At 38.9% G+C, this 13,846-nt stretch overlaps 1 protein-coding gene across 1 annotated transcript in view; it reads right to left on the bottom strand.

Moving 5' to 3' along the window:
* colgalt1b (collagen beta(1-O)galactosyltransferase 1b) overlaps positions 1 to 8,093 on the bottom strand; it is a 15,745-nt gene extending 7,652 nt beyond the window's left edge. The window contains exons 1-4 of the mRNA XM_077524048.1: positions 7,656 to 8,093; positions 2,099 to 2,209; positions 1,901 to 2,018; positions 1,249 to 1,383 (exon numbers count right to left, since the gene is read on the bottom strand). Coding sequence (XP_077380174.1) covers positions 1,249 to 1,383; positions 1,901 to 2,018; positions 2,099 to 2,209; positions 7,656 to 7,873 — 582 coding nt within the window. The 5' untranslated portion in view covers positions 7,874 to 8,093. The remainder of the gene's footprint in view (positions 1 to 1,248; positions 1,384 to 1,900; positions 2,019 to 2,098; positions 2,210 to 7,655) is intronic.
* Positions 8,094 to 13,846: the final 5,753 nt, after the last annotated feature.

The raw sequence follows: 13,846 nt of genomic DNA, 5'->3' as shown, positions 1-13,846 counted from the left end.
GGCCGTTTGTGTAAAAACTTCCATTTCTTCAACCGTTCTTTTCAGTTGAGAAGCTGTATCAAAGCCTTCTATATGCTCTAGCATTTAAAAAAAAAATAATAAAAAAAAAACAAACAAACATGTGAATAAGTCTTTGGGACACTTAAACATTTAAAATAGAACGTATTTATACGTTATTGGGAGCAACTGAGTTAAAAAAGATTTTCCACCATTAACCTGTTCAACTCAACTTTTTTGTTTAATCCTTTAAAGAGAAGGAAAAAATAATTGAGATAATTAGGTTGCAAAAGTGTGCACATCCTCTTATAACTGACATGTGGGTTTGTTCAGAATTAAGTTTTGTTTTTTTTAAACTCGTGTGAAATGGAGTCACCCATACCAGCCACAATTTAAAGTGCCTCAGATAAAACAAATTTCAGATGCTCTAATAGGCTTTTCCTGACATTTTTGGCTTACTATAGCAGAAGCCTGAATGTTTTCTGCAGCCCTAAAGCAGGATGCTGCCATTACCATGCTTCGGTGTAGTTATGGTGTTTGTTTGCTTGTTTGTTTGTTTGTCTGGGTGATGAGCAATGTTGCGTTTGTGCCAAACAAACCTTCTGGAATTATGGCCAAAATATTTTATCTCGGTTTCACTAGACCACAGCAAAATCTCTCAAACACATATGGAAAAATGTGTTTTTATGTATCATATTTATATGACAAAAATCTGACATTTGAACAGGGGTGTGTAGACTTTTTATGTCTACTGTAAATACTACAGTTAATGTTGAATTTAAACAGACATAACACTAGTAATTTTGTTATATCAAATCCACCCCCCTCCCCCCTAAAAAAAAAAGACAGATAATATCCCAACATAGCATTTTAGTTTAAACTGCATGAAATCAATGGCAATTTTCTATTCATCTAATTGCTCATTTTCATCCTTGATTGTAAAACGGCCACAAGAGGGTAGCCTATACTTGCGTCGGACGCCGTCCCAAGTATCAATACCTTGACATAAGGCAAGATATGAGTCCGATACCGATACCTGGTATCGGTACTTCCCCATCCAATTTTTAAGTACCTGATACAAACCTAGATTACAAAGCATACAAAATTAAATCCAATGTAAGCTTGTTGATTATAAAATGAGAAAAATGATTGCTGATAGCCACCAACGTCATAACTCCCAATACTTTATACATTATTGAATACATAATTGAATCATGTCTAAAATGTACCCAGTGAATATTAATGTATTACCTGTGAAGTCATGCCGCACCAGAAGTTGGAGTATGCCGCTCTGGATTCCAACATTGGGGCAACAATGGTCTTGTTTTCTCTCATCAATTTCCACAACACATCTGGGTTGGTGAGCAGGTTGTCACAATCGGCCACCTGTCAGCAAAGAAAAGAGCTTTGATGAAAAGATCCTGGATCTTCTGTGACTTCTTACACAACAACTGAACTGCCAGCAAACGTGTCTGGCTGGGAACCATGTCAAATATGCAAGGAGCCCAGAAAAATAATGTGCATTTCAATACAGGTAACCATAGCAACAGGATGTAAGCTCTATCAGCCTCTGCCACACACCTCTACTACCTCCACCATTAAAATGTCCCAAAACAAAGCGGGTGAATAAAATATGTCTAAATACACTGTGGCTCATGTTTCACAGGGACAACCCGTGGGTGTCTGACTATTTCCATCAATTTTGCAAATAACAGAAAGCAACACATTTAGTAACTACATTAAAATTTAAACCGCTTCAGTTAGACTGAGTATTTTTCATACAATTTCATATCATCACTTCATCTAAATTGCCTCGTGATGATGTCAGTCCAACTGTTTATCCATAATGCAGATAACAAAATCAGCTCAATCAAAACGGTGATTGATTTGACTGACAACATACCAGGAGGTAGTCAGCCCAGACCTCACGGGCTGTGTCCAACGCTCCCTGACGAAGCTTCATCACGTGTTCGTAACGAAGATTATTCCAGTGTTTGGGCCCCACCTCGTCCTCAAAAGCACTTAGGTGAGCACAGATGACAACGGTGTTTAGAACCTTCAACACACTGCTTGGGTCACACACACATATGCACAAAATTACCTGGATCTATCATCTGGTCTCCACTCCACATAGTGATAGTCATTCTGCACCTTGATGAGCCACTCTCGCAGGACGGCGGTGGTGTTATCGATGTTGTGATCTGTCGCCACCCTGTGGCCAATGGAGGGATGGACACCCTTTTTCAGTGAAGGGCACACAAAACGCTCCAAAGGGATGGATGCACTGATTAAATATATTGGAACAGCAGAGGTGCTGATGCCTAATTAAAATGTCTCCTTATAAAATATGGTCTTCATAAAAAGGATTCTACGGTGATATAATTTGGCTGCACCGGTTCAATGACTGAATCTGGAGCACCGTATCAATCACAGGAGTGTAATATAATCACCTCATTAGTCTGGAAAGCAAAAGCCCGGAGCGCCACTATTGTTTTCTGTCCTGCTCCATCTATTCTAGTGTATATCTCTGCATATTATTTTGATAGCGGAATCCAGGCTTTTAGAAAGACAAAATGGCTCAATAATAAAACAATGCCACCAATTTTAAGGGAATTATTGATTTGTATCGTAATAAGAGGGGCTCTGAAGCTTTTTTTTTTGTTTTTTTACTACAGCATAAGTATGTACCATCAACGTGAGCTGTAGACAAAGACTGAGTGTCGACGAGGCTTGCACGGTGTCTGCGTTATCAAAGCAAATCTTTTGAGCTTGATGGGCAGGGGCAAAGGGTGACACATGGAATGTGTAGGTATGAGGGAAAACGGTTTCACACCCTCCGCCATCATGTAGCCGTTGACGGACGACGTGCCGCAGGTGGTTACTTTGCCATCTGTGTGTGGTGTTCTCACATTCAAGTGCTGTCTCGGCACTTACGTGCGACCGCATCACAGCACAGCCATTCGTGTTCTCATGCTCTCTCTAATGTCTACATACTGTTCCTTGAACCATCCGAACAGCAATGGAACAGATCAAGTATCTGTGCAGTCTAATGAGACCCAATACAAGGGATGTAAAATATTTTTCTTTTTGTTACACGAGATTTGGCACTCAGTTGAGCAAAGGCAAATGTCAGCCTGATTTTTGACTTACAAAAATGCACTACTTTAATTATGTCCAGTGAAAATAAATTTAAAAAAAAAAAAAAAAACTTCTCCTATGTGTCTACTGGATGCTAGGCTAATGTTCATGTTTTCTATTAACTTTGATGGGAAAGTTGGCCTTGCCATGTAGGCACATATGTGAGCGTGCATTATTTTACATATATGTGAAACAACAGCTGTGCAATAAGTATCCACCCACCAAGTTAATTCATTGCTAAAAAACAACAATCTTCTTTTTATTTGTTAAATTTTTATTTTATTTGATCATACTAGTTATTACAATGTTAAGAAATGCTAGTGTCAAGCTATTTATCACTCAGATCTTATAAATGTAAACAAACAATAGCCTGATTTTTATTTTTTTTCCATTGATGGGAATCTAATCTGCAACACTCTATCCCACCACAAAGTAGGTTTGGAGTATGCTTGTGAGTTGGCAATGCCCCTGCTCTGTTTCTCCCTCAAACTGCACCCGCTATAACCATATATATTCATATTTTCTGCAGGGCTGAACGATTTATCGTTATTGTATCAGCTATTTATGGATATTTTTGTGCAGAATTCTTGTAACCCCCCCCCCCCCAAATCATCACTTTTCAGGGGACCCCAAAAACTGCATGTTTGTTCAACCATAAACATCGTATGTTCAATGTAATCCACTGCAACACTCTATAGGTAAATTGGTCAACAAGTTGTCAAAATAACACCCACACGTGTGGACTGACCAATAGAAATAGTTTTGTGAAAAAGTATTAAATATACCAGCGATATAAACATTCACGATACTGATATATGCTTTCCTTGCTCGAAACTACAAAAACCAACACCAAATGTAATGCTTAGGCCAGCCAATCACAAAGCTCATATGTTGGCCGTGTTTCGTCAACCGAAGCCCGCCATTGACAAACAGCCAAGCTTGACTGCTTTACGATCAGCACGAAGTGAGACACACACAGGGAAATTAGGCAGAAGGAACGTAGAGGACTCAATTCAACGGATTCAGTGTCAAAAAATAAATCATTCGTCATTATTTGGAGTCTCACTCACTACTCGTGCTCAGAAGCTAGCCAGCACAATGTAACACCACCTTAAACAAACAGTGTTTTTAGTGCACTGAGCAACATGGTAACTTGTGAGAGATCATTTCAGACACATGATTAGTAATCCCAGTGTCTCTCTCATAGAATCTGTTGATGTTGCACCGTTGCAGGATTTCTCTAGAAAACCTGCTAAAATCATATTCGTCGTTTGTTAATGGGGGAAAGGAGTTGGACAAGCGGCAATTGTTATTATGCACACAAAAATGTGAGTCACAAAACATCAGTGCCTTAAGTGCCCCACTTTAACATTCTTAAATCATTCACTGCCATTGACGTCAAACATTGGTTTTAACTGGACTGGTAGTGAATAAGTTCATTGTCACAAAAATGCTGTAGAATGTGAATATCCCGACTTTCTTTTGGAAAAAGTGTGAACAAAGAAGCTACAAAAAGTGCAAGAAAGTATAAAATTAAAGTAACATTTTTAAAAATGTTTAGAAAAAGCTTTTTCCCCAAAAAATGTAGGATGAATTCAGAATTTGTACTTCTTTAGGGACATTCAAATCTTTGGAAATGAGTAATGTATTGCATCTCAAAATGAAGTTTGTCGCTAGTGTATGTGGCACTGTTTAAATAGCAACAAAAACAGACCTAAACAATTGGAAAAACCTGAGGTGGGTGAAAGCGTAAGCGTTCTGGAAGGTTATTCTCTATCCTGCAAGTCCATACAGAACACACTTCCACCATAAAAATCAACATGCATGTGTTTATGTGAAGCTGCGTGCCAGGGTGCTTCATCTTACATTGTCAGGTTGTGCTGCAGGTATCGACAGGTGGCCAGGGCCACTGAGTTTATGTTTTGAAACTTTCTAGGTATTTTAACGGAGGACACAGAAAAAGAGCTGCCACATGGATATACTAATCCCAAATTTTTGGCCAGAAACCAAGGAAACAGATGAACACATGCCAGTTTTATACTAAATTCAACATTCAAAGGAGACAACCCTCCCACGAGATTGAAAAATATGTTTGCTTATGTCTATATTTAGTTCAAAAGCTCTCAATTATTCTCACCACACTTGAGTCTGCTTGACGCTGTTGACGCACCATTGCTTTACTAAACCACTTGGGTGCCAAAATATAATCTTACCTGTCAAATATGAATGCAGATGCAAAGATTAGTTTAATCTCCAAAATGCAGGTCTACTGGCACATGATCAAAACAAGAGGAAGTAAGCTGCAGGGATAATACAAGTCTGGAAGGCTGGGACTGGATAAAATTGGGGGCAAAAAAAATCATACTGGGATCAGTGGTGAGAAGTAACCAAGTACGGAGGAAGTATTATCTGTACTTTCTAGTCGTTACGTTGCCAAAAAAGGCTCCATAATTTTTTTCAAAATCTGTGGATAACGACATAAGGTAAAAAAGTAAATATGGAGAAGTAAAGTTAACATGGGTGGGATCTTGAGGTTTTATAGACCCCTTTCCTGTTTATAAACAAAAATGACATAATAACGATGTGTGCGCATTGCTGGAGCCGAAAGGACAGCAACGTTCGTAAACATGTACACAAACCGACTATAAACGATCCTGAAATTACTTTCAAAAACTAAAGTTGGATGGAAAGCAACTTTCTGAGAGGACGATGTTATACAAAGTGGCCTGATATTTATCTTTATTTAGTAGAGAAACCCAGTGTTTACACTTGAGAGAAACTGCGAGCCAACATGTGTTCAGATGCTTACAAATATGTGGTGTGTGTGGTCACTGGCCATGTAGAGACCATACAGCATCGAAACAAAAATGCATGATGCTTGGGCCATTTCAACAGAAAGGAGAACTACAGCAAAACATCTTCATGGCTAACTGTACTTTCATGGCAGGATGAGTAAGGTAGCCAACGTGTGTGGTGAATGGGAATTGTATCTTGGGACACAATGTGACAGCCTAAAAGCCACCAGCTTCTGGCATTCAAAAAAAAATCTCTAATCCAAAAAAACACAAGTGAAGTAAAAAAAAAATAAAAATAAAAATTCAATTGACATTATCAGCTAATTTTGCATCTTTTGTTAGCAGTTTATATTGTCAGCAAAGCTAATGATAATTCTGATCTTATGCCTCAAGTAAAAATTGCGGGCTAATGCTGGGAATTCTGACTTTTCGACTTCAAACCAGGAAGTGTGCACAGGAACACTGCATTGAATTTGGAGAGCCGGGGTGCAAACTCATGAAAACAAGGACCCCGACATCACCGACAAGCTTCAATCTGACATAGACAGTTAATGACATAGACAGTTAATGACAAAACCTAATTTACATAATTATAAACATATTTATCTCTTTATCTAGGATGGCATTAATTTTGTATTTCAACGTAAGTAACTTCATATAACAAGACATGATTTGGACTGACTACATTAACCAGAAGTCCAGAACAACCATCTTTGTTGTTAACATTTGCCTCGAATGCTTTGAGGTCATTAGTGGGACAATCCAAGTGGGATAATCTGATTTCCCACCTTCCACAAATGCAGCATTAACTCAGTGAAAGGAAGCTCTCCCCTGATTGAAAAGCATAGGACTTTGGATGGTTGTAATGATTTTTGGGTTTGTTTGTTTGTTTGTTTGTTTTTTCAAAATGTGATGAAATTTTTGACTACTATAGCAATCTACTTGCTGTGTATGCTAGTCACAAGCAGAAAAGCAGAAAGGTCAGATTTTCAAAATTGTCAATAGGAACTTGTATTATATTTTTGTAGAGGTTATCAAAACGAGTTTTGTAGATAATTGGCGGTTAAAAAAAATAAAATAAAAAATAAAGCTTTTTTAAAAAAACAACAACTTTGTTTTAATTACATTTGAGAGTACTGTAGTTCAGTTTTCTACTTTTTTTTAAACTTGCATACAGAAGTGCAACCAATACTACTTTTGCCAAGGACGTTAAACAAGTATCTGTACTTTCACTTGAGTACAGAGTGTGAGAATTCTACCACCTCTGACTGGGATACAAGGAAATCAATCGTGTCATGCTTTTGTGCTAGTGGAGTGCAGAAGAGTGAGGCGGTGTTTCCAGTCGAGTCTAAAGATGTGGCAGGAAAAGAGGGGCAGGGACACGTACGGGGGTGGGTTGACAGAGAATCCCAAACTGAATGGAACTTTTCACAGACAAGACTCGATTAGTGTAACGGGCCCTGACTACTCCTTTCCCATGCATGATGATTCTCTCTTCTTTTTAGCAAATACGTGCGTAATTTAGAGCACCCAAACGATTAACAGGTGCGATATACAGGAAAGATTTAGACTAAAAGAAGGATGTCTACTAACAGAACGTTGGTTAAACACTGCCGGGTTGATAAACTCTTCATCACATTTCACTTTCAACGCCTATAAGATAAGTTTGCTATTCTGCGTAAATGTTATAATAATTGTGACCTTAGTTTCAGCAGCGACACTCACCACAAAGCAATGCGGTCCTTCGGATAGCGGATGCGCTCCAAGGCTCCAAGGAAGAGCGGCAAAGAGTGCGCAGAGTTGCGGCAGATAAGAGCGACAACCACCCGTGGGGCGAGGAGCGGGGACTCGGGGCTCCAGCGCTCTTCGGGGAAGTAGCCCCGGCTCAGGCCCGAAAAGTGGACGAACAGCAGGGCGGATAGCAGCGAGGCGATGCGGGGCATGGCAGGGAAAGGCGCGTTTTGGTGTTGCGGCCGACAGATGAGGAGACACACGTATGGCTCGAGCCTAGAGGTTAGGTGGTGCGTCCTGCTGTTGTGTTATGCCGATAGTAGCGACATGGCGGAGGGGTGGGCTGAGTTAAAGGGGAAGGTTCAAGTTGTCCCACTGGTGCTCCGCCTTCTGAAGAAGTTGTCTTTTTGCATTTGGTAACACAACAGAACCCACATGATACTTTCATTGTTATATTGATAACAATATTTTAGCAAACATTTCCGTCTGTGACGTAGATGGCCATGGCTCATTCTTCAATGTGCCTTCCCCTTTAAGCCTAGCCAACGGGTGTCTGGCAGGAAGTATCGGGACCGTAGTGGGCGTGCCCTGACATAGGGCTCATCCACAGATAGGTTGCTACTGTGGCTTTCTGCTCTTTTTTTTAAATGTTTTTATTTAGCGTATTTGTTTTTGTTTTGTTTTGTTTTTTTGTATCTCAAGTTCTTTGTATAACTTGTTTAAAATTATACAATAAATAAATAAAAAAAAAGGGTTGGTACTTGCTAGTATTACCCTTTTCTTTACAATACTTAAGAAAAAAATAAACAAATCTGTTTTTGCCCCCATTTTCTTTTCTTTACATTACTGGAGCCCAGGGACTGCTGCTAGTTGCATCATCTTAAGTGGCAAATTCACACTGTGGGCTAGGAGTAGCTTTGAAGCCAAATGCTAAAAACTGTTAGCTTTTTTTAATGGCTGATTGGCACGGGGAGGGTTCTAATTGTCGTATAAGCTGTTCTTTAAAAAAAAAAAAGTGCTACAGTGTTTTGTGGATATTTTGTTACTCCCCAGACAATGAAAATTTCTGCATTATGTGCTTCATGGACTTTGCTAACTCATGGCCAAGGGAAGTGTGAATGAAATGTCAGAATTGTACATTTTGGGCCCAAGAAGCCTGCAGGAAAGCTATATTTACCAACGATACCAGGTATCGATGCAGATGCCAGCCTTATGTTGTGGTATCAGTACCCGTGACGGTGGCCAATACCAGTATTGGCCGCCCCCTCGTGGCTGCTTTATGATCAGGAAATAGAAATTAGAGGACTAGAAAATTGCCATTCATTTTAATTATTTTATAGGAAAATTACTACATTGGGATATGGATATATAGGTCTTTCTTTTGGGTGGAATTTTATGTAGTAGTGGTATTGTCATTTGGTATCAGTATCGGTAACTACTCAAGAGCTGAATATCGGTATCGGTCTGGAAAAAAAAAAAAAAAAAAGTGGTATCCGAATCATCTCTAAATTCAACATATGTATTCTGCCTGACTCAGGGAAGTGGACGCTGCTGCCTTGCATAGTCCATTCATGGAGGAGGTGCGTCAGGCTTGGTAGCCCAGCAGGATTACCAGCATTTCTTGTAACAATAACATACCTTATGCCGTTTGTTACTAAGTGATTTTACACCTTAAAAGCAGTATGTTCAAAAGTGTTTTATTATTGTTTAACAGTTCAACTGCATGTTTCAATGCCGTTATAGGGAAAATCCAGCTAGGATGGCACATTTTTCACTCAATGTATTTTTTATCAGGGTCCCATTTTTATAGTCTTTTGGTACAACCAGGAGCGAGGAGCCTGGGATTGAACCCATGATCACCCAGTCACAGGACGGACACTCTACCACAAGGCCAATGAGCTGCTTTGGTTTGTTTGACTAAACAAAACAAAAAAAAACAAAAAAAAAACGTGTGTGTGTGTGTGTGTGTGGGGGGGGGGGGGGGGGGTTGTATATGTGTATGTGTATATATATATATATATATATATATATATATATATATATATATATATATATATATATATATATATATATATATATATATATATATATATATATAATTGTTTATGTCTTGGTCATTCCTGACAATGATGGCACAATGCTGCTGCAGCTCATGTTGTCCTCTCCAGGGATATTTCCTCTGCAGGAAATCTGGGTGGGACTGAGGGGGTCTTCTGAAGTGACTCAACACCCGTAGTAAGTGTATCATTTACAGCAGTCTCAATAAAGTTGCCATGTGACAACATTTCCCACTAACGTTAGTTTAGTTTCTAACAGATGGTTCCATCTCCCGTTTTAAAGATGAACTGATGAACATGAGAGACCCGGGCAATAACACACGATTGCAGTAGCATTCCCTGTGAATAAATTGGAAGAAAGTTGTGATTCTTTCAAAGCAGTGAAAATGTTGGGTAGCCGGGTCAAAGTTAGGTAACTTTCTTCATTTTGTTCCAATTTTCAAAAGTACCACTGCAAAGCATGCCAAACGCAGCAACAGAACTCCAAACCACAATAATGATCAATTCAGAGCACCCAATTAACCTGCTATGCATGTCTTTGGAATGTGGGAGGAGACCTGAGTAGACCCACACAGGCACAGGGAGAACATGCAAACCACCCAGGAAGGCCGGAGCCTGGACTCGAACCCAAGTCCTCAGAACTAGGAGGCAGACATGCTAACCGCTCATCCGCCATCAAGTAAAAACAGAATACAGTATATTAAAACAAAATAAATTATAATCATGCACTCAAACATAGGCTATTGTATGTAAATGCTACTGGCAGTGAGTATAATAAAAATGAACTGCAATTCGAGTTTACACAAACCTTATTCACTTTATGCATGTCCCTACACAATCAGTCGAGTGTCAAGAGAGAGTCACACATCTTGACACCAGCCTGAAGAACAAATCAGCTCAAATGTCAGCCTTCTGACAGAAGAGTGGGAAGACATGATGGACAGATAGGAACATTTTTAAGAAACATCCAAGTAGGCCCAAGGGTGGGAGAGTGTCATCGGATGAGTTGTCATTGGAAATCATTCAATCATCCTTGAATTTCATGTACTGAGACCACTCAGCATGTCTCTCATGCATATAAGAGTTGGGAACAATGCATCTATTAATTTGAATGTAGAAATTGTATGATATATTAAAAATGAGTGCAGCTGTAAGGCATGCATTTAACCTCACACATTCCATGAGATTATTTCTGTCAGTCAAATAATGTTGCCTGAGGCACACTTAAAATAAAGCAACACTTTTTTTTTGGCAGTGAGTTAATAAAAATCCCCTTCCATGAATCTGATGTGCCTCTGGTTGATATGGGCCGAGTGTTATTTATTTCTCAAAATCTTAAAATTTAAGTAAAAGTTTGTGGTTCTGTTGGCAGATGATTTTGTTTTATTTGAAGTAATAATTTTCTTATTTTACTATATTTTTTCTAAAAAAAAATTATTATTTTTTTGCAGTGGAATTGTCACTTATGTTAATACACTAGTAGGGTTTTCATATACATAATGCATCCCAAAGTAAAAATAAATAGTTTAAAGGCTATGTAAATGGTAAATGGTAAATGGACGCAAATTAATATAGAAAACTCTACATGGTTTGACTGACTGATTATCTCGAACATCTATCCATACATCCATCCATTTTCTTAACCGCTTATTCCTCACAAGGGTTGCGGGGGTGCTGGAGTCTATCCCAGCCGGCTTCGGGCAGTAGGCGGGGTACACCCTGAACTGGTTGCCAGCCAACCGTAGCCTATCTTGAACATGTAAACAAAAAAAATATTAAGACTGAAAAACAAGCATAAGTTTAAAATATGTCAATGGCAAAGTAGACACTTGCACATGCTTGAACGGTTATATCAGTCTATTATTCAACCTGTCATATTGTACTGCTCCAACCGCAAAACACATTTGTAGCCATTTGCACACATTACACATTTAATAATCAGCATATTAGTTGAGAATAATGTAATTGATCTCTTTTTTTTTTTTTTTTTTTTATGTTTTTGTCAAGTTATTAGATATTAGATAAATACTGGCCTACTCTTCGACAGTATTGCTGATTCAGCACAATGTGGTCCAAGTCAAGAAGGAGCAGTTTTTGTTTTTTGTTTGCTTTGTTTAACAATTTATTTGAATCTGATTATAGAAGTGGATGCAATACTGCTTGCCAATGTAGAAAGGCAAGTAAGGTTGTAAAACTGACACAGACATCAAATTAGCCTCAGCACAGCCTCATAAATCCGAGGTCATAAAAGTCAACCCACCACTGCAGGGTGAATTGCACTGTGCACACAAAAATTGTTTGAACATCAAACTTTTCGACTTGACATTCGTGACGACCACGCAACTTTCAGTTGGTCTCCTATTAAGATTAATAGTCTACATGTACAGCAGTCCCACCAAATACACACCCCACTGTTCCCTGCTTTCATTTGGTACGTTCCAGCTGAACCAAACCAAAGTGGCTCCATATGTGTATCGCCCACCACCTGCTCCTCCAAAGGTCCCTGTGCAATTTCCTGATGATGAGTCACAGCCTGCATGGTCCCCTGAGCATCAAAGCCAAGTGAAAAGCCTTCATGTAAACAATATGGAGAGACGCGGGACATAGTTTACTTCTGTGGCCGCAGCTGACTGCAACAAGAAATCAGTTATCCTTGTGTGATGTTTGGCCTGTTATGTCTTCGTATATTCTCTGGCATCCAGGTCACGGTAATGCGAGTTTGATAACCTCGGACAATATCCGCAGGAGTTGAACTGAGATAACTGGATTCTTCATGGTCGACGAGGAGAACCAAGAAAAGTTACCTCAAATAAACTTGTGCGGATATTGTTTGCAACGAAAACACATTGTTGTCAAAGAGGAAATGACTTACAAGCAGCATTGAACATGTCCACATCATAAAAAGAGAATTATTTCAGGGGAGGAAAAAAAAAAAGACAAAACAATTGCCCCATTAATAGTAGTGTGCAAAGCCACTCTCAGAAAACGAGTGTACACAATGTGCCTGCCTGTAGCTGTTTCTTTGGGTTCCAAAATTGTCACGAATTAAGTCATACAGTTGTGCAAAGTCATCAAGTGAGAACCGACATCTCAGAGGAGCACACAAAAGGAGCCCTCCCATGGCTTTTGCATGCCATTGCATCAAGAAGCTTTCCACATGACCACATAGCGTGGCCATTTTCTTACCCTGTGCATAACTGTATTGCAAACAGATGCCTTTGCATAAATCAATTCAAACAGTCTTAAGGAGGGGCGAACACACAACACACACATTGTATGAGTACTCCTCTTCAAGAATGTGAACCATTATTGGACTGGATCCTTTGTGCTATTTGGGAGCAGATTGGGGGGGCACTTTTTTTTTTTATTTCAGCATAAGTGTGACCGGCGTACGAAACAAAGTCCTTTGGCATGATTTTTTGAGTTTGTGAGGAAGCGAACCCTAAACCTAATAAACCGCCACATTTAACACCTCGCAAGGTGCTCATTTTAATTTTCTAGGGAAGTTTATTTATTATTATTATTATTTTTTACATTATTAGCATTGTGTACTGTTACTGTACAATACAGATGACCCAAGAACTAAATTGTATACATACATACATACACACATACATACATACATACATACATACATACATGCATACACGCATACGAGGTTTTGATTCTTTCATTTTTAATAATATAATAATATAATACAGTGCCATTGCTGTTTGTAATGGCATTCATCTAACGTCTGCTCATATCGCACTTTTGCCTCTGCAGGCAGATGGTTATAGTAGTCAAATAACATTTCATCACATTTTGAAATCAAAATAATCCTCACAAATCAAATTATAACGTTTCAAATTCCAGTGCTTTTCAATGAGTGTAGATCTTGTTTTCACCGAGTAAGAGCGCTATTTTGACTTGTGACGTAATTGCAACGTGAACAGTCCATGCTTTTGTCCATTATGTCATTCATTGCATCATTTTGCAGTGCTTCTCCTTCTGCCCGCTAGATGGTGCTAAATAGGCAGGATAAAACAATGAATCAGGCACTGCACAGTACATAGCTACAAATAAAATAAAATAAAATAAACGGGTTTTAATGTATGTTTTACCTTTTATTCCCAATTTCACCTTAAA

This window comes from Festucalex cinctus, chromosome 6 (assembly GCF_051991245.1).
Source record: "Festucalex cinctus isolate MCC-2025b chromosome 6, RoL_Fcin_1.0, whole genome shotgun sequence".
Classification (NCBI taxonomy): domain Eukaryota; kingdom Metazoa; phylum Chordata; class Actinopteri; order Syngnathiformes; family Syngnathidae; genus Festucalex; species Festucalex cinctus.
The sequence above is the reverse complement of the archived record's forward strand: the minus strand, read 5'-3'. Positions and strand labels throughout refer to the sequence as shown.